This window comes from Lepidochelys kempii, chromosome 2, assembly GCF_965140285.1.
Source record: "Lepidochelys kempii isolate rLepKem1 chromosome 2, rLepKem1.hap1, whole genome shotgun sequence".
NCBI lineage: Eukaryota > Metazoa > Chordata > Testudines > Cheloniidae > Lepidochelys > Lepidochelys kempii.
This window is the reverse complement of record NC_136381.1, coordinates 212,751,210-212,772,861: the sequence shown is the minus strand read 5'-3', so window position 1 is coordinate 212,772,861 and position 21,652 is coordinate 212,751,210. Positions and strand designations below refer to the sequence as shown.

The window sequence follows — 21,652 nt, the reverse complement described above, 5'->3', positions numbered from 1 at the left end:
CTGCCCCGCCCTCCCGGAGTGCCCCTTGATTTGATCTCATCCCATCGTCCCCTGAACCCTCTGCGTGACCCCGGACACTAGCCTGAGCGCCAGGAGCGCTGCCCCTGCTAACCTGCGCCCCCCGTCCTTTCTCCTCCCCCTGCCCTGGCTGGGATGCTGCTGTCCGCCTCCATCCCTGGATGGAGAAGCCCTGCGTCCTCGGCTCTCTAGCTCGCCTCCTTCTTGTTGCAGCTGTCCAAGAGCTCAGTCATAAAGGAGATGTAGACTATGGCCAGGCGTAAGGTCTCTATCCGGGAGAGCCGCTTCTCGTAGGCGAAGGTGGGCACCTTCTTCCTCAGCTGATCAAACGCTTCGTTGAGGTTGAACATCCTCTTCCTCTCCCGTACGTTGGCAGCCTGGCGCTGGGCATAGGTGATGACTCGCTTTCTCTTGGGTCGGTCCAGCAGAGACGTGCCCCTCATTCTCTCCTCCTCCTCTTCCTCCTCTTCTTCCTCGGGGTCTCCATCATCAAAGGGGGCCAGCGGCAGCCCCCTGGCCATGCCCTCTCGGAGAGCCAGGGCTCTCTCCCCAAACGGAGGTGCGGAGGAGAAATCGTACAGGTCCAGGCTGGGCACCCCTCGGGGGTGGCACTCAGGAGACCCCAGGGAGAGATCGGCCACGAAGTCCAGCACCGAGGCGCCCACCGGCCCTTCCTGATACGCCATTTGCTGGGCTCGGCTGGGTATTTCATCGATTCTCCCAGGGCGTGTGCGGGCTGGGAAGAGGCTGATATCTCACTCCACAGAGGGCTTGGCTGGTACCATCCCCAGCCCAACGGCGCGAGGGCATTAATATTTATAACCCAGCAGATAACCGGATTAGCTGGACCAAAGAGGAAGGCTATGAACTGTTTCCCCTCGATGCTGATGAGAGGAGACAGGCAGCCCCTCGGGGACGCGTGGATGTTCCAGTGAGAGAGGTCCCCAGGGCTTCAATCCTGTCACAGCGATCAGGGGCAGTTCCTTCTTGGCAACCGTCCCTAGCTCTTACCTGCTGCGCGCTTTTGTCTCTTCCGACACCCCCGCAACCGAGCGATTTTCAGCCTCTTTCAAGCCCGAGCGGCCAAGATTGTTCTCCCCTGGGCTAGCTTCCCTGCTCGCTGCACGGATCTCTGCACCTTGCGACCGTGCCTGACAATTGATGTCAGACAAGTACATGTAGGCTTTTAATGATGTCCCGAAGAGGGGACCTGCATGCAAAGGGTCACCGGGGAAATGTTTACCCTGTATCCCAGTGCAAGGAGAGCTGAAAGGCAGGACCTCCATTAGCCTAAGCAAGCATTGTAGGGGACCCCATATTGCATTCCCAATAGTAACTGTTGGAATCGGCTCCCTCCTCTCCCCCCTTTCAACTAGAGTTCAAACATCTATCCAGCGGGGCAGTAAAACACTGGCTTGTAAAGCCCATTTTGTTTCAGCCAGTCTCAAAGCACTTGATGTGAAATTCTTTCTTCCTGCATTTGAGAAGAATATAGGCTTTAATCCTAATCAACGCCTGGGCATATTCGAAACCAGCTAAAGTCACGCAATGAGAACAATACGATTTTTTAAATCGGAATCCTGCTGACTACCGTTGACTTGCCGAGTTAGCGTTTTTAGGGGGCAGGAGGGTCGTATTTTTCAGTTCAGACACCACCTACTGTATTTAGATATGCACACTACCCCTAGAGGTATAATCATTTGTGAGACCCACCACTCTTTAATTGGAATTGCATCTCTTTATCGATTTCCTACTGTACATCGTTGGTACACGGGGTACCTTTTGTCCTTGACTGGAGTTTATTTCTGAAAAGCAAACGTATCGGCATTTTCTTTAATGCTTATCATGCATCATCAGCACACCACGTCCGCTTTGGAGCTATTTAGCCTTTAATTTTTTGCTGGGATTTCAAACCCCATCACACGTCCCCAGAAAAAAAAATCCCCAGAAACAAAACAAAAACAAACAAACAATCCGGGAAAATCCTTCCTGTTTGGCTACAGGACTGCAAACATTGCCAGTCGATGGCAAAGCTCTCCTCCTATTTCCAACACACTGAGTAGCTGCTGCAAACCAAATATCTTTTTCTGTGAACGATGAGGCTGGAACTATGTCTCCCACATGACTCTCTCACTCTTCCTTACATATATTTTATATGAAGCAATTCAGGGCTTCCAAAGACAAATGGAAAGAGCTATTCCGCACAGTTAGATGTGATCAGGAGAGAACAGAGGCGTCTGGTACATCACCTAGTTTGGGACACCACCCTGAAGGTAAAGCGACAAGGAGAGAGGTACTTTGGACAGCTCCCGGAACTCAGGAGCGTTCATGAGCGACCCAACAGGTAAGCAATATTTCTGCAAGTACTCACCGTCTGAGTGCCAATTAGTATAAAATAGAGGCAAAATGCGCCATTTTCAAATCAATCGGTGCTTTTTTTCCTGCCCTTTTACTCACAAATTAAAGTGCCCCTTTTTTCAGCATCTTATTACACCCGCATTATTAGTAGTGTTATTTCAAAGTTTAGTGGCTTTTTGTGCATTTAAATTACTTAACTAAATATCTAATAATAAAGAAACAGAAATAACGCTGAGATTCTGTTCACTCTCACTAATGTGGTTAGGAGGCTTACATTAAAAAGGAGAGAACATACCACGACAGTGTGGTATTTATTGTGCATATGTTTAAGTAAACATTTGCTGTAAACCAAGATCATCACAGAGCACTATGGGAACTGTAACACAAGAAGTTGAAGAGTTCAAATTGTTCAGGAGTGTCTGAAGAGCGAAGATGAGCAATTAAACGCATAGGGCGATTTATCTGAAAAGGAACTAACCATGCTCTCTTCCATTTTACATCGTTTCAAATCTGTTTTGTTTAAAGATATACAGGTACAAATAGTTTAAAGTTGTTTGGCAAGAGGGATAGCTGACAACAAATTATTTCCATTGCAAAGTTCCTTATCAGGAATATATTTACGTTAGAAAATGAAACCAACCGGGATGGGGATTGAAAATCTTCAACTATATACATCTCCTCAACATTTCCACTGACGTATGAAGCTAAAATAGATCGGAAGAAGTATCAGATGATTAGCCTAGGCTCCTGAAACACTGATTGGTGTTCTTGGAGGTTTTTGTTGGTTTCTGGTCCAAATTTTGAATTAAAAATTTTAGGAGACAAAACACAAAGAGCAAAGCAAGCAAGAAAGCAACCAAACCCCGATGCTTGCATCACAATGGGTACAGAATACAGTAACATACACAGGGAAAGATTATTACAGAGTCCACCTGCTATTAAGGTTTGAATAAAAACATAGTATTCTGATTGGACAAATGAGAAGTTCTAATGGAAAAGGTACATGGGTATAATCCAAGGGCATCCTGTTGTCAATTTCTGTTCAGCTGTAGGATTGTTTTTAGCTCTTTCCAAAGAACGTAAGCTAAAATATTAATTTTATTCTTATTTCAAAGATGCATAAAGTAAATTCAGTGAGCTATCATTTCAGACATATTTTAACACATTTTGAATGCAGCAGATTGTAACAGCTTGAGAGAAATGGAGGGGATGAAATATATAATGTCCATGCAAAACTTCTGTATAGAGGTATTCCATTTCAACGGAAATAATGTGGGGGGAGGAAGATACTTTTCTGTAAGAAGCTGCTTTGAAACCTTCCCAGAACAGCTCTGTGGTTGATGAAACCTTAGATTATTATGTTCTATGTTTGTTTGAACCAGACAAAGTAATTGCTCAGTGATCATTTAAACTAGTACTCTGAAATTTTGTCAGTGCTTCACATTAATTTTTGAACCTCAGCTTGTTGTGTGTCAAAGGCTGGGTTTTTTTCAGTCACAGACACCACATAGTTTAAAAACAACATCTAGAACTTGTAGATAGATGGTTTACATCTTCAAAGAACTGTGCAAACATTTAGTTATTCACATTTCGTTAAAATCACCTACACCACAAGTCCAGGTGCTTGTATGAATCATTGAAAATATGCAGATTAAAACCCACAAAAAATTGGCTTGCCTGACCAACCCATCCCGACCTACAAAAAATATAGCTTCCCAACAAAATAATTATAGCTTTCTCACTCAGACAGCAAATCTGGTGTCTCTTAAACCAAAATAAATGGGGTGGATGAGTTCTAGAGCTCAAGGCACTGGTATGGAAATACCCCCGCTGCCTCCCTCTTAAACCAGGATGCTGACAGTCAGCCATTTTGCTGATCACAACTGGCACAGTGTGGCACCAGGAGGAAGGGGTCATTCAGAGAGCCAGGTCTCAAATGATTATGGGATTTGTAGCTATAAACCAACACCTTCAATTATACCTGGAAACTAATTGCAAGTCAGTGTTGATCCCAAAGTTCTCATGTTACCTGCACTCTTTGTGAAATGCAATTTAATAGACAGGCAGCTGCATTCTGCACTACCTTAAGTTTTTGAAGGTGCAATACTGTACAGAATGCATTACAACTGTCTAATCTTAAAGTGACAAAGACATGGATAAATGTAGGTAGCTCTGCATCCAAACAAAAGGCCCCAACCTTCTTCCTAAACTCACATGGAGAAAAGTAGCCTTGGCTACACTTGATCTAGGATCTGCCAAAGGTCTCACACAACTCTCAATCTGTGACCCTGAATATCAAATGTTAGGGGCGCTCTTGGAATCTGGGAGGGCTGATGTAGTCTCCACTAGATATTCCAGTTGCTTTCTCCAATGTTACCTCTGTCTTGTCTATTGTTGTTGAACATTACAGTAGTACTCATGAACCCTATCAAGAATTGAGGCCCCATTGTGCTGGGTGATGTACAAATAAACAAGACAGCCCCTATTCCAGACAGTCTGCAGTTCACATGTCAGACAGAATGCAACATACAGACAGAACAGCCAAGAAGGGTGGGTGTGGGTTAGAGATTACAATAAAATGATGAATAGCGTCTAGCAGAACTCTCAGCTCGTCACACACCTTACAAATGGCAGATGGGAGTGATTTGCAGGGATCACCACAGAGTAGGCATTAAGATGTAAATGAGGATAGAAGGCAGCTTTATAGATTTTAACAGAACTTTTCTTGTGCATAGAGGGCAGGATGGAGAAAATCAAGCAATTGGGGCTGGCATTCCTGGAAGAATGAAGGGGAGGGCTGATGTCTTCATAAGTTAGTAGATATGATAGTTAGGGAGTGGCTAAATGATGAAGGATCATAAAGGCGAAGACAAAGAGCTTGTGTTTGATCCAGTGATGGAGTGGAAGCCTAGAGTGACCAAAAGCTTCAGGTGATGTGGGCAGAGCAATGAGTCAGGAAGATGAGCCTAGTAGCAGTGTTTTGAATGGATGTGAAGGAGACAATGTAGCTGGCATAAAGACCAGAGAAGAGGAGAATATAGAAGTCAGTATGCAAGATGATGGAGGCCCTTGGCAATCTAGAGAGCCAGAAAAGGCCTTTGAAATGTTATGGAAATAGAAGCACACAGGCTAGAGACACAGCCTAAAGACAGGGTCTAGAGAGAGAGCTGAGTTGTCTGGGCCTCAAGCAACTAGCCCTCTGCAAGCTGCCACCACACACCAAGTGAGTTGCTTGACTACACCATCTGGGGAAGACAAAATAGAGACACAGAGCTGGGAGTTTGTGTGTAAGCATTCCAACTTATTGAAAAAAATAAAAGCAACCATTTCAGAGTTTTTGTTGAACTGGATTGATTGGAACTTGGAATCTGTAAGAGACCTCTTGAAATCCCAAGATTCAGATTAGCTTTCTGCAAAAGCTTGACCCTAACATGCAGTATAAATTCCTTGTGTTGATGACATATCTTTTCAGCACCATCTGTTTTCAGAGTTAGTGAATTATTGGAGTTGCAGCCCAGGAGACAGATTCTGATCTCTGCCTAAATCCAGAATAACTTCATTGAACTTAAAGGAGTTAACACTCTTATTGACATCAGAGTCTGGTCCCTGAGACCATTTTAGGCACTTATCCCACAGTCCCGATGGCGGATGGACCACCACATTCCAGTGTGACGTCAGTAGGACTCTATAAGGGTATATAGGCATCTGCTTGAACAGATCAGATTGCAGGATCGGGAGTTTCCTGAGATATGTGACATTCACTACAGTGCAGCTTCCTGACGTAAGAAGCCAGGGGCAAAATGCGCATTCTGGGCAAAAGAAATTAAAGCAGGGAGCATTCTGCCAATAATGTTCAATTCATTTCCATTTACAATTCTATTACACAGCATTTGGAAGGTTTTAAGAAAATACTTCTTGATATTTCCCCAGAAGGGACTGAACGACCAAGAATGAATGTCAAAAGTTCAGTTTTGGGTAAATCATAGACAAATTAATTGTATAGCTGAGGTTGGGGTGTGATGTGATTCATCATGTGTGCACAGTTTTATGAATGACACTTTATTCTTTAGTCCGTAACCTGGGGCTGAGGGAAATAAGAACAGGGCATGTATTATTGAATTTCCTAGCTTTTTATCAGGTTGTGTGAAAACTGTGATGTAATTTAAACATAGCTTCATTCATCTTGATTTCTCTATATTGTTATTTGTGGAAACTGAAATATAATATAAACATATATTGTTTACCTAGGAGAGTGGAATGTTTTTCCCCATGTCATTATTATAATAATTAATTTTATTATGATATAAATGATTATTTCTTTATAGTTTTTTTCTCCCCTCACCTTTGAAAGAATGTGAGGGTAATGCCAGATTGAATGCTCTGGAGATGGAAGTCCTTTGTTTATCTATCATCAGATCAGGTACAGCACAAATACTGGCAGAGAAAGATTCACCAACCAACCCTACCAATGTGCCTTAACCTTGATCCGGTAGGACCATCTCTAGGCTGAATGGGTAACCGGGTCTTTACACCAGCTTAATTTCTGGTCATTCTTTGGAGACTGTCCTTGCTCATATGACAGTTACAATATTATTGTTTTGGTGTGATATGGAGACTTCTCCACTGAGAACTGGAGGGAGGAAGACCACAAGCTTGTTTCATCCATCACATGGCATTTACTTTCTGCCACTAACAAAGTAGGCTGGGATTTGAACTGATTTGACACAAAGGTTCTGTTTCCTTGGCGAAACCACTGAGCCAGCCAGTTGTCTCACTCACCATTGTTTTTGATACCCTCTTAGAAGTTTGGAAATATTTTTTCCATGCCCATCTTGCTTCTTTCCCTTCTGCAATAAAATAATAGTAGGAAAACTTAACACTTTCCATCTTCAAAGCAGTGTGCAGACATTAACTAATTATCACTTAATCTTAAAAAATGTTTGGGAGGTAGGTAGATAAACACATATCATCATCTTACTGATGGGAGGCTCAGACATGGAGAGGTTAGGGATCCTACAACATTACTCATTTGAATAAGCCTTGTCCAAGGTCACATAGCAAGTTAGTATCAGAGCAATAATTAGAATCAGAGGGTTTGATTGTCCCATCAGTTGTGCATGTGTAATTCCTAATGAAATATATGTTCAGTCCACTACATCACAGTTACCGCCTCAGAGTGGAGTTTTCCTTGTGCTTTGAATAGAGCAGAAACTGACATCTGTTATTGGTTGACATCCCATTTGGTTTAGTCACCACCTAATCATCCCAAACAATCCATGCACAACAGCACCATCAGCAATTTTCACCCTGCTTTGGGAACAGAATTAGCCTTTTGAAGCAGCAGCAGAAGAGGTTTTACAAAACAAGAGACTGTTTATGTTTTGGTGTTTTTATTTCTTCACAATGGACCAGTAGACTTGTTTTTTCAAGAAAAATATTTTGTATGAGGAGAACCTTTATGATTAATTTGTAGCAATGAAGCTAGCTTAAATTCTCTGCCTAAACCTTGAAAGCATCTCTTGAAACACACACACATATAAAAACATAACCACACCCCCAAGTCCCACCCCAAAAATAAGCTGTGCTAAAAGAATATAATTAAGATTGTAAAGTCAAGCACTCAAAACCATGAAATGCCAGAATTAAGGATGTCTGTGCAACCTTAACTTGGTCCCCTGGTGAATATACATTATGATATAGTCTTTAATTACATGATCACATACTGTTTTTTCCACTAGACTATGCCTCATTCCAGTGCACAGAATGGACAGTGCTCACTTAATGAGCAGCTATTCAATATTTTGTTGTATCCTTATTACTCAGTATGTGGGCCAATTTATTGCACACTATTAAAATACTGCTCTGAAGAAAGAATTATTAAATTTCTAGTGGGTTTTTCTGTGGCACTCATCACTATAGTTTCTGAGTACTGCACAAATGTTAATTAATTTCTTTTCACAACACGCCTCTGAGATGGAGGGGTATTATTATTCCCATTTTACAGATGGGGAACTGAGGCTTCAAGAGATTGTCAAAACTATCCACTAATTTTGGGTGCCCAATCTGACACATCTCGGATTTGACTTTTCAGAGTACTTAGAAGCTCTTTATACGTTTAATGCACAGCTCCCATTAACTTCAATTATAGTTGTGAGCGATCTGCACTTCTGGAAATCAAAGCCCAATGCCTCAAGTCAGGCACCCAGAAAATGAGGAACACACAATTACTGACCACCTGTGAAAACTGACTTGCTCAATGTCACATAAGAACTCTGTGTCAGGGCCAGGAAAGAATCTAATTCTCCAGGGCAGCATTCAATAACCTTAACCATGAGGTTGTTCTTTCTCTCCCTACATATCCCCTGCTTCATTCACTACATACCTTTCAGCTTCTGCAGCAAATAAGGCAGGGATCCTATAGACAATGGCCTCTTTCATCACACAACCCTGATTCATCCCCAGAACAAGTTCATCCTGTGCACTGAATCAAGCAAGGGCCTTGTGGAAAAAATAGTATGTGATCATGTAATTAAAGACAGTATCATAATGCATATGCACAAAGGGGAAGGGGGCTGAATTAAGGTTACACAAGCAACCTTAATTATGGCGTTTCTTAACTTTTGAATATTTAACTTTGCAACATTAAGACTGTCTTTTAATATAGTTTTGCGTGTATGCAATTTCCTAGGTTTTTAAAAAGCAAACTAACCCCCCACCCCGAAGTTCCATTATGTGACATCAGATTGACACCCACACGGGTCATCAACAGGAGCCATTAGATCCACTACACAGACCTCTGCCACGTGAGCTAATGAAATAAATGAGAGTAATAGTAGGTTGTTATTCTCTAAGTGGACCAGCTGTAGAGGGGGATGGGACACTTTGTCAGTGAGCTTCACAAGCATTTACTGACCGGAATGGCGAGGAATGGCGAGAGTCAGAAATCTTGGGTTCCATTCTGAAGTCTGGAGGGGACTGTGTTCTCGTGGGCACAGGGTCTTCTACTCATTCCCTCCAAGCTTGCCTCCTTCTGTCTTGCCCCCCCACAACCTTTCCCTGTCCCAATCCTGCATGGCTCTTCATCCCAGTCCCATTCACCTCACCTCACTAGTCCTAGTCTCCACTCCTCAGACTTCTCATTCCAGTCCCAGTAGCCTCGTCCACAAGTCCTAGTTTCAGCACCTCTGCAGAGTCCCAGTCTGGAGCAAGGGAATTGGAACCCCATATCCCAGGTGGATGCTCTGACCATTGGGATATACATTCATTCTCAAAGGCCTAATGCATTTTTGTTTTTTTGTACATGGTGCAACAGCTTCAACATGAGAGTTTAAGAGCAACATATCACAGAATATCCCATAGCCCAGTGGTTAAGGCAGTATTCTGAGAGGGGGGAGACTAAGATCTTCTCTACATCAGACAGAGGGGGGAAATCTAACCCAGGTCTCCCATATGCCAGGTGAGTGCTCTAGCCGCTGGGCTAAAACTTATAAGAGGAGGCACCATTACCTCTTCCTCTGGTATTTTTTGCAAGGAACTGCTTAGTTACCTAATTCCAGGAGAGGGTTCACAGCTAGGAATCCCAAGCAAAGATAGGCACCTCCCTCCATCTTGGATTTAGGTGATTAAGTCCCTTTGAGGGGTGGAGCTATTGGCTTGCTTAACCAGCTCCCTGCTCAGTGTGCTGGCTTTTGTAGCTCCCATTCTTAGGTGCCTAATTGTCCCCATGTGTTGTATAGAGAGCCTCAGCACCTAACATGGGGCGCTGGATTTCACTATGTGGCTAGACACGTAGAAGTTAGGTATTGCAATGTTCAGCCTTACAGTGCCTAAGTCCCTTTATGGATTTAGCCCCCAGCTCTCGGAGTCATGGGAATCTCAGCTTTCTTTTTTTTTAAAGTAAGTTTCTAGCCCTCATTACTGCACAGAAAAACTGGAAAATGTTATCCAAGTGCACCCTACAGGCTCAGAAACCAGATGATAAATGACAAGAACCCCCAAATGTGTTGTTTAAAAAATATAATGATATTTAAGTCAACTGCACAATTTTGAGAGGCCTGACTGATTCATAATATTTGACTGGCTTGGGTTGGCAATACTGAAATCACCATGGAAATATAGTTTATTTTGTATGTATGTACTCACATGCTTCCTGTAATACATTCAGCTTGTACTGCACTCAACAGCATTTAAGAAATATATTATTTTTTGTACTGGATTTATCTTTTATCAAATAATAATTACTTTCTGACCTTGTAGTTTTCTGAATGTTTGACTAATCAATGCTACATTTATATCATCGTTAGTCTCCACAGACCCCATCCAAAGCCTTGGGGAATCTTTTCCACTGATTTCAGTGGACTTTTGGATTAGACCCTACATACTAATATATTCTGATTATACAAATATTTTGTCTGTAAGGTTAAAAGGTATTTAGAAGGAGTTGAGTGTAACAGCTGGGGAGAACACAGAAAACAAGTTATAGGTATATGCCAATATTTTACAACAAGTTTTTAAATAAAATGAGCTTAATATGTCTGGATTAGCCAAGAAAAGCCATTTCCTTGATAAAGAATATGAATTGAAATGTGTTCATTTTAACTGGACCTGTTAATAATAAAAAAAGAAGTATTGAATCCCAGCCAAAGTAGAAGCATTAGATTTTGGGTGCATAATCTTTTCTGCAACTTGATTAGAATTAGCGAGTGGACAAGAGACAAGGTGATCTGTTAAATGGTTTACAAAATAAGTATGTGAAGATCCCAAGGATAGTTCATTGTGACATGTTTCGACACCTTTAATTGTGTGACAAATCCTTCCACAAAAAAGAAATGTTGGGTTAATTTGATGTCAGTAGTAAAGACACATTTCTGTTGGTTTGTTTTGTGTGGCAATCCAAAGAAGGAAAAGTTCACTTTAATTTTTATGGGATGCCATTTGGATCTCTATTATTCTAGAAGAACAACAGGGGAAAAATCTTTGTGTATGGCTAAGATTGTGTACTTCCTTATTGTGAGATGGTCTCATTTCTATTTCAGATTTATTTGTCCTACTGGCCTGCCCCGTAGGTGGCAACAGTGTACGAATTCTGCAAAATGCTCAATCTTCAAGGATTCAAGTACATAATGGCTGCACCCAGGATCAGTCTCAGTAAGCGTGGGTCACCCTCACTTCTGGTGTTGCTACTGGTTCTGAAGACCAAAAGAGGTGTTTGATCAAATTCTCTCCCATGCTCAGTGCAGGAGGGGAGGGTTTAGGGATTGTCAGGGAGCTGGTTACAGCTTCCTGATCTGAAGGCCAGCAGCAGCCTTGATATCACTCAGAGGTATTTGCTTGTGAAAACAGACTGAATTCTTCTCGTGAGAGTAGTCTCGACTTTCAAATGCAGGTGCAGGGGCTCTGCTGGTTGTACTACTCTGGGGGCTGAACTCTGTGCTGTTGGGCAAGAGTTCCATTTCATGGCTTCACAGGCTACCTTGTCATTGCCATTTGTCACACATTCTTTAGTGCATTCTCAATCTCACTACAGTCTCATCCCCTAGCCTCAATGTTATACTACCCTCAGGAAAGCTATGACCATGTTCTAAGATCCTGTGTGAATCTCTTCATATTGAACAATGAAGGCTAATAACACACAGAGAGCTTGAGTCTGCCCTGTCTGAGACAGAGTATTATGAACCTCTTAATGGATGCTCTGTAGTATTTTCTGAGTCCAGCTGAGCTGCCTTTATTCCTCCTGAGGCACAGAATGAAATCGAGTAGATCCAGCCGAGATCCCAGACTTGTTGGTTTTCATGTGAGCCATTCATCCCCACTGTCTTGATTGGACAGTCCCACTTTGGTGCATGGTTAATGGAGGGATGTACATTGGGACCACATTCCAAACCAGCAGTGATGGACAAGGAAGAGGGAAAACATGTCGGGAGAGGGGAGCATCAGGCTTTTTAAAATTCTGGCCTGGGCTCACCTTACCCCATTACATGATTCATTATCTCTTGGTGAATTTACGTATAGACTTTCACACGTCTACATCTCTCATGACCTCCCTTTGCCTTCTTTCCCCTACAAATGCATTGCCAGCTAATTTGGAGGCCCTGTGGTTGCATTATTTATTCAGCAAAGGAAAATGTATGGAACTGCCTCCAAATCACCTGATTGAAATCCACACAGTACAGTGTCTAGTCTGTTTTAATTTTCCTCTGTTTTAGGTGATAGCAAACCAGCATAGCTCATGCACTATGTCCTGTAGAGAACATTAAACCTAAATTATGGATCAGGACCCTGGAATTATGCAGCACAGTCATCTCAAGACCTCTCCTTCTTCCCACACCAGTCCAATCAGTACAGTGCCCCTCATGTTATTTAGTTTGCTATTTTATATTATGCCAAATTCTAAATTTGCAGTGTGCTGCAGTTTTGTACTGAAAAGCACAAAGTACAAGTACAAGTAATTACACTGTGGAAGTTGCCAGCGACAAAGCTGGAAGTCTTCACAGCTGAGTAGGGGGAAATTGGGTCTTTTAGCACCCAGAGAGGCCTGGGAGGCGGTTTTGGTTATCCAGGAAGCAGCTGAAGCTTTTCTTACTGGTGGGCAGGTACATTTCTTTCTTTCCTCTCCCAGTTAGAAAACCTGGGGTTACTTTAAATGGTTTCTTGTGGGAATATGAATTCCTCATTTTCCTCGCACCGGCAATTCTTCCAAGCAACTAGCTGTCCTACCACATCTGCCCCAAAATCTGCCATTACATCAAACAATGATGGATTAGCACCCTAGTCTGATATTTTTGTTAAAATGACCTGCATTGAAATAGTTAATGGTGGCATTTAAATTGGCATTTTAAACTTCAGTCTGAATGCCCATTGAGATACAAAAGACATCTGAAAATTCATATGCCTGGCCTATCACTCTGACCATATTAGTCCCCTCTTTGATTCTACCCTCTAGCTCCTTGTTTCCCTGGGGGCAAATTCAAATTTCGTGACCTTCATCTTCAAGACCCTTCACATCTTTGCTCCGCCCCGAACAATTTATCCGCTGTTGTCGCTTTAGGCCTGACCCAAAGCCCACTGAAGTGAATGGGCACCTCAATGGACCAGGCCCATTTTGTGTTGTCCCGTCCCCTGCAGTCCTCTAATGATGCCAGTCTTGGCTACCCATTATTATCTTTGTGCTTTCTCCCAAGATTCCTTCACTTAAACATGGAACATTCTTTCTGAACTGGCTAATAAACTCACTACACCCTTCTTCTTCACTAGCTACCCCCTAGCTCTTCACTTCTGCTGCAATGCCTACAAGAAATCAGACAGCTAGTAATGGATAGACTGAGAGGCAGCTGATATTTAATTGAGTATTATTTATTTATTTAAATGGACCACCAAGCTGCACAGATATCTGACCAGTGTAACCGCTTGAACTTAATTCTATTAGCCTTGTCCTCCCTCCATCTTGCCTCTTGTCTGTCTTAATCCCTTGTTGCTTCTTGTTTTGCACTGGATTATAATATCGCCTAGGTAGGGACCATCTCTTCCCATGTGTTTGTACAGAGTTAGCAAAATGGGCTGCCCCATTATTTGATTGAGCCAGTTGAGAATTGTCATAATACTAACTGTTCACACTTCTCTCAGGGCTATTGTTTCAGGCCATTTGCAGGCTCAGGCAGAGATAGCTGCATCAGTGTACATTCAGCTCACAGTTCAAAAGTTCTCTCTGCAACCACAAGGGCTAGAGATTGAGGGTGGGATTGCGTGCTATCCCTTTAAGAGACACAGCACACACAGACAGCCAAGGGAAGGGCAAGCAAAGGTGGCATTAATGTAGCTTTAGGATCTCCAGATTCTGGGCTGGTTGGGGGCCAGAATGGTCCCTGGTGTAAGTTATGCAGTCCATGTGCTGCTCGAAGTTATGGCAGCCTCCCTTGTGCTGCCTATGAGCAGTTCCAAAACCCAGAGCTGTCCCAGAATCTAGCACTTTATATGCATTCCCTCCCATCCTGGACATGCTCCTCCTGCTCTAGACCCACCCCAGCACACTCCCCACCCCAGAGTTTGTGGGGTTTTGTGTAAAACAACCTATAGCTGTTCTATGCAATGCTCGCACTGCAGGGATTTTCTCCCGGCCAGCTAAGAGATGCTCTGGTCCTCGTACACTGGCATACAGGGATCATAATGGGAGGAAGAATCCAGCCCTTATATGTTTTTAAAAAATGTCAATGCCATGCAGCAGTTTAAAAATAACCTGCAGTTACACATTAGTTTACATGATCCTGGAATACACGGGGCCTTAATGACAGCATAGGAATCTTTTGGTTATGACTGGTATAAAAATAGTTACATAGCTTAATAATATTACATTACTTTGCACTTTTGTAGGGTCTTTCATTCAAACATCTAAACTGACCTCATAGGCCACAATGCCTCTGAGTAATACCTAAATATATTGTACATGATACATTTTACAAAGTGGTAAACTGAGACCCAGGAAGGTTAAATGATACCTTACATCAACCAAATGAGTTAGTTGCAAAGTTGAGAACAGAATCACTAGCTGCTGAATATCAGTTTGCTGCTTTAATCACTAGGCAATGCTACTTCCCAACTGCAGTGGAAATCAGTAACTTGTACCTTTGAGGTACTAAATCTCAGCAGGATTATGTGATTTGGAAAGCGAGGTCAGATCCAGTCAAAAAGAAATTTGGGGATGAGATGTCCCATTTTATTTGGTGCTCCAGAAAGACAGCAAAAAATGGACATATTTATTTCAGCGTTCAGGGAAACAGAAAAGAAAGAAATAGAAATCCATTTTGCTTAGTTCAGGTACATTTATAAAACCAGCCCTGTGAATTAAGCTACTGACATACAGTACATACTGTTTATTGAAACGGAGTATCCTAGGACATTAGAGATAGCCACGATGGTTATGGTTTAGTCTTTAGTGTCATGAGAGATTTTTTTCCAGGATTTCTTGACTCATTCCCTTAAGCCTGTGTTGAAAGGGAGTTTCTTAATGCATTCAGAAGCAATCCATATCAGTTGTGAGGTTTTCCCCTCATCATTAGTGCTAGAAGAAACTTCTTTAGGACATTTTAACTAATGCACTCGTTTTTCCTAATTACATCACGTATTTGGTTAAAAGTATTAATTTAATGTTATTGTTATTGCAAGTCACACACCCAGCGAGTATTTAAAAAAAAAGTCTGTGGAACAAAGGGTCCTCGTCAAAAGCTATTTAATACTCAAATCAATAATCCCATCACTAATTAAGTTAAAAACTAATGAATGGAGGAAAACAAAACAACTTCATTCCCAAACCTAGGAAGTTGCGTACTATTATTAAACAGATTCCTCATGACACATTTTGGCTAATATCAGTGGATACAGGATACTTTCCCATGACAGATCCCAAGGTCACATATTAGGACTTTTTGCAACTGAGAATTTGTCTACACTTAAATTGCTGCAGCTGCACTGCTGTAATGCTTCAGTGTAGACACCACCTACTCTGACATGGGGGGTCTCCTGTCAGCATAGGTAATCCACTTCCCTGAAAGGTGGTAGCTAGGTCAACAGAAGAATTCTTCCATCAACCCAGTGCTGGCTACACCAGGGTTAGGCTGGCATAGCTGCATCTCTCAGGGGTGTGAATTTTTCACACCCCTGAGAGATGTAGCTGTGCCGATGTAAGTTCCTAGTATACACCAGCCCTGATTTTTTATGTGCACAGGGATAAAAACACCTGCATTAAAATCATATCCTGCTATATTTTCCAAGTCATAGATAAAATTCAATACAAAGTTTTCTGGCCAAGATATTCAAAGATGGGTAGCTCATTTTAGACTCCCACTTTTGAAATTGCTGGACTCAAAATGTAGGGGCAAGAGAAGTTCTGATTTAAACCAGCAGAAGCTAAGTGTTCACAGTTACAACAGAAAGTTTTCCAACAGTGATAGAGGAAGGGAGGGAGGGTGGTCCAGTGATTAGGGCACTAACTGAGACTCAGGAAACATAGGTTCAACTCCCTGCTTTGCCACAGATTTCCTGTGGGTACCCTGGCAAGTCATGTAGTGCCTCAGTTTCCCCATATGTAAAATGAGGATAATAATGCTTTTTTACAGGGCTGTTGTGAGGATAAATACATGATAGATTGCAAGGACAGCATAATAGGGTACCACAGTTAAAAAATGTAGCAGCGAGGAGCCACCAGGTGGCTCTGTGAAAGGGGGGATAGCAAGATGAGCTATCCCTCTTGCCCCCAAGCTGATGGAAGCCCTGCCTCCACTTGGGCCTTGTCTACACCACCGTGGTAAGTTAACCTAAGTTACGCTAGTCCAGTTGCATGAATAACGCAGCTGCAGTCAACGTAGCTTAGGTGTCTTCACTGCGCTGCATCAATGGGAGACACTCTCCCATTGACTTACCTTACTCTTCTCGTTCCAGTGCAGTACCGGAGTCAACCAGAGAGCGCTCTGCCATCGAATTAGTGGGTCTTCACCAGACCCGCTAAATCGACCCCCATTGCATCGATCACAGCAGTGTCCATCTCTGGTAAGTGTAAACATGGCCTTGAACTCTGCAGATCAGGAAGTAGCAGAGGGGGGAGGCAAGAGTAGCCACATTCCACTGTGTGAGCCCTCCTGACAGATATCTGCACAAGACTTACTGCTAATGTTCCCTCTAGATTCGTGGGCTTCAAAGTTCTGGACCCTGCAAATCTCTTCCTCCTGCGGGAAGCATTAAAAGGAAACTCCACATGTGAACCTTGAGGCGTTTGCCAGCCTTTTTGTCTCCCTCCCCTGGGTTAGTCACTGGGTGGAGATGGTCTGGCTCTTTGTGCCTAGGTATTGGTGGAAATTCTGAACTCTGAATGTTTATATATACACATCTATTATGGGGGCGCTGGAAGCCAAGAACTCCCGGATTCTAATCCTGACTGGCTTTGACACTGATTAAAATTATGTGCCTGCTACTTTACTAGCACAGATTCAAAACCAGCAGTTTGGTCCCAATACAGCAAAACACTTATTCACGTGCTTAACTATAGACAGATGAGTAATCCCATTAACTTCAAGTCCCATAACAGTTTTCAGTTAAACATGTGCATAAGTGATTTGCCTTACTCCTTCTTTAAAATGTTTCTCTCTCTCGTGTGTTCTCTATGGGGGCCGGGGCTGAATGTTCAAAGCTCATGAGTAAAAGTAAATAAATCAGTCAAATCAATAATGATTTAAGCAAGTCATTTGGGAGACAAAAAGTCTCCAGGAACTGACTGAGATGACTTGTTTGCTAAACATTTCAACCACCCACGCCAGAATCTCTTTAGTGTCCAGATCATTACTTTAGGTGCCAGTATGGACACAGGTTCCATAGTGAAATAGGGAGTATCAGAAATTCAAAATTAAAACAACATATCCGCTTGGAGTACACTTAATGACTAGATGATATATTACCTACAAAACACACTGGAAACTCACTAATGCATACCATGCTGCAGCAGGTACTTCATAGGTCATATATTTTTCCTTTCTGCTTCAGAAAGGAACAAATCTTCAGATACAACTACTATTTTCTTTCCATACCTTGTAATGTGCAACCCTTTTAAAATCATATGCAAGATTCCACCCATTTGCAGGTTGGATTTCACAGTACTATAAATAACTGAAGTAGAAAATGTCTGTATTGGTGGTCAGTTTTAGTCCATTTTGAGTTGATGTGCAAATTATTGAATTTTCACCAGGTTTTCACAAAACTCCCAAATAGGGTTATCAATCATAAAAAAATAATGTTCCTTTATTTGTTTCCATAAGGCTGTGCTGTAAGATATCCTGTGATTGCAAAAAGGCAAAAGAGAAATACATCTTATCCCTTTCAGATATCTGTTAAATGATTGTTTTACTCTGTTCCAATCACTTTTTTTTTTGGTCATTTTGAAGTGCTCTTTGGAAATAGGTGATAAATGAATGTATTCACAGAGATAATAATTTTTGTCTGTTGAAAACTAAAGCAGAGATCCTGTCTGAAAATTATTGCCTTATTTCTCGTCAGCTGAATCATCCAGAAGATTTGTGGAATTTTAAGAATGGAATTTGTTTTTCCAATCATAAAAAAAATATTTTGCTTACAGGAATCTCTTTCTCTTTTACATGCACAGACCACAGACATACAGAGGACTATCTCCTTTTACACTATGAAATATATAAAATATAATTTACTTGTGTGTGTGCACACACACACAAACATAGGCCTATTCCCTTTTACATTGTGTAATATATGAAGAAATGTAATTTACATCCTCTTGAAGACTACGTTATACTGCTGGAACAGCATAAAGTGGCCTTAGTTTAAATGAGAATTGGGTCCATAGATGTTTATGTGTATAAATAAATGTGTTTGCTATTTTATTTAATAGAAAGGAACTGTTTGTTCCATATATGGGACATTGTCCAAATGAATTATAATTATGTAATAATTAATGTATATAAGTGAATAAATACACATACATACTTTATATCCATTTGATCACTGCTGTCTCTCTACCTTGTTATCATTCATGATCTATCTATACAAGGCAATCTCTATCTAGCCATCCACCCAGATGGTTGATGTTACATATGATTGTATGAAAGCTCTGATATGAAATGCCTATGGTTTACTGGATTACCCTCTGCCCACATGTTTTAAATTAATGATAATAAAAACATAAAGAGCCAGTGCAATCCTGCAACAAAAGAACAAGACTTTATTGTATAACAGGACTGCAGATGTGGAAAGGTGCTCATAATAAAGTTGGACTATTTTTGTTTCATTGTGCATCTGGAATGCCAAAGGATCGCTAAGTCACCAGGAACTAATGCTAGACAGTCTTGGTTTTGTGCTTAATATAACATTCAGAGAAATTATTCTTTTTTCAAACTCTCTGCCATTCATCATCATATTGCCATTGCTGTAATCCCAAAATGATTTACAAAGTCAAGATTTTTTTTCTAATTTCTGAAACAATTTTAAGACATCAAAGAGTTGCAGAAACCAACATCAAAGAGCAGCCCAAATCAGAGATTTCTGGCTAAGACAGTTTAGTTCATTTAATATCCTCTGGTTTTCTAAGGATTAAATTACAGCATATAAAATTCTTGGAATCTGGCTACAGAAGCAGTACTGTATATTTATTATTTATTACAGCCTGGTTCTTTGGTGGGGCAAAGGACTTTGTGGTAAAGAAGATGCCATCTTTTCAATTTATCAAACCAGCAGTGAAATATTAGAGGTACAGTGATCTAATCCTAGTGGGAGTTGGGATATGTGTTAACTGAGGAAATATTTGCACATGAGAGTCCAGGATGAAATTCAGTGAGAAGCACTTAGTTCTTTCTTTGTAACCAACACATTATAGTGAGCTTCTGACATGTATCGAACAAGAATACTGTGGACAGAAGACAGAGAGAGCACAAGAATGAACTGGCTTTTTCACAGGAGCAATACTTTCAGTTGCCATAGTTTCGTATGGCATTAATGGGCCAGGATTCTGATATCAGCTATGATCTCAATGGAATTACTCCAGATTTACAGCAATGTGAGAGCACAGAAATTGGCCTACTGAATCCTGGGTACTGCATGCCACCCTGGCACAGTGTGCAAAACCGTACTACACATCACGCTGACTGTTGGGAAGATGAATTACATCTTTCCGGTAACTGAAGAGAACAAATTCACAAAGCACAGAGAGTATAACGTTGCTCTGCTAAAGTAGTGGCTCTGTAAGATAAGTGCTTTATTCCCTCCGGAAGAGAAGGAAAAAAGGAACTATGCTGGAAACAACAGAGGATGGGGGTATTATGTAATTGGCTGACCCAGGTAGAAGGGAAGGGCCTGTGTGGGAGATGACTTTTGTGACATGAAAGGAAGGGGACTCCATATGGAGTCTGTTCCTATAGGTTAAGAATTTGTACTTCTGGATGCTTATCCCAATCAAACTCATACTTTTGATAGTGGCCCATCAATATTTAAAAGAATTGAACTACAGAGATTTGGGTCCCAGGCAAAAATGTAACAGGTTTTTGTCCTTAAGGTTTCTGCTGTGATGTGCACACAAACAAACTGGGTTAGATCCAAGATAGTTTAAAAACAAACAAAGCAACAAAAAACAGGTTTCTATGACAGAAACCAACATTTCTTGTATTTCCATGTCTTGGTTTCTGGCTCAGAAGCATAATAAAATCACATGTAGAAAAGGTTCTCACTTCAGATCTTGAAAACAGAACTACTGTTTGAGATAAAGATGTGGATGAAAGGTTTCTATAGCTATTCATTAGGAAGGAATGAACAGTATATTTGACTTGAAGACAAAATTCTAACCTTTCAGATTTTTCACTCAAAAATTTGCAGTTTTAATGGGTTGTAGATCTGCTTGAAGGGCTGTGTTTCTTAAACGGTTTAAAAGTGTTTCTTAAAACACTTAAAAGTGTTTCTTAAAAGGAGGAGTTATAATTTAGTAAATCATTGCGGTAGGTTGGAATTTGTAATTACTAGTTTGGCTAGATTTTTGGTACCTATCTTAACTTGTTAAGCAAATAACATTTTTGTTCACATAACTATTCATTATTCATGTTTTTCTTCAGAATATTATTCAACAAGTCACAGCACTGGAAATTATCATAGATTTTATGCTGTTTGGGGCAGGGACTGTCTCTTGTGTGTTTGTACAACACCTGAGATGTGGGGCTCAGATTCTGCCTCTGGGCACTACTGAAGTATATGTTACGTAAAAACAATAACATCAGATTTATTGCATCCCAATGAAGGAGAGGAGCACTATTTGAGGACTAACAGTGATGTGTTTTCGCCATTTAACAGGGTCACCAATGTATTCATTCCTATGGTGCCCATCACCCACAATATCTGAGCTCCCTATTCAGTAACGGAGATTCATAATTACAATATGAGCTTTTTATCCACCCCTGTTGGTGATTCAGGATATTAATTGCTTTACAGTTTTGTCACAAGAACTTTATAGGCTTGCAGTGGCCATGTGTGATTTCTTGAGAGTCTGTTCTGGCATGTTCTTTATTCTGGATTCTAATTTATTGTCAAAAATAGTGGCAATGATATTCCTTATCAGCAACGTTTCTAGCAATGTTTGGCATCAGAAACAATAAAAAAGATGTACGTAAAGCATGGAACCATAACACATGCAACCTGTATAACCTTGTTTTGATGCCACATGACATCAAAGTGGTAAAATAAAGTGGGTTCAGTTTCAGAGTATTTATTAATTTTTTTGACAATGTCA

At 41.3% G+C, this 21,652-nt stretch overlaps 1 protein-coding gene across 1 annotated transcript; it reads right to left on the bottom strand.

Moving 5' to 3' along the window:
* Nucleotides 1-206: 206 nt before the first annotated feature.
* Nucleotides 207-704, bottom strand: FERD3L (Fer3 like bHLH transcription factor). Its single transcript, XM_073329545.1, has one exon. It carries the CDS (start codon nucleotides 702-704, stop codon nucleotides 207-209), a length of 498 nt encoding a protein of 165 aa, XP_073185646.1.
* Between the last annotated feature and the right edge of the window lie 20,948 nt (nucleotides 705-21,652).

Coding starts and splice junctions, on each gene's coding strand:
- FERD3L (XM_073329545.1), bottom strand. CDS start 704: ATGGCGTATCAGGAAGGGCCGGTGGGCGCCTCGGTGCTGGACTTCGTG.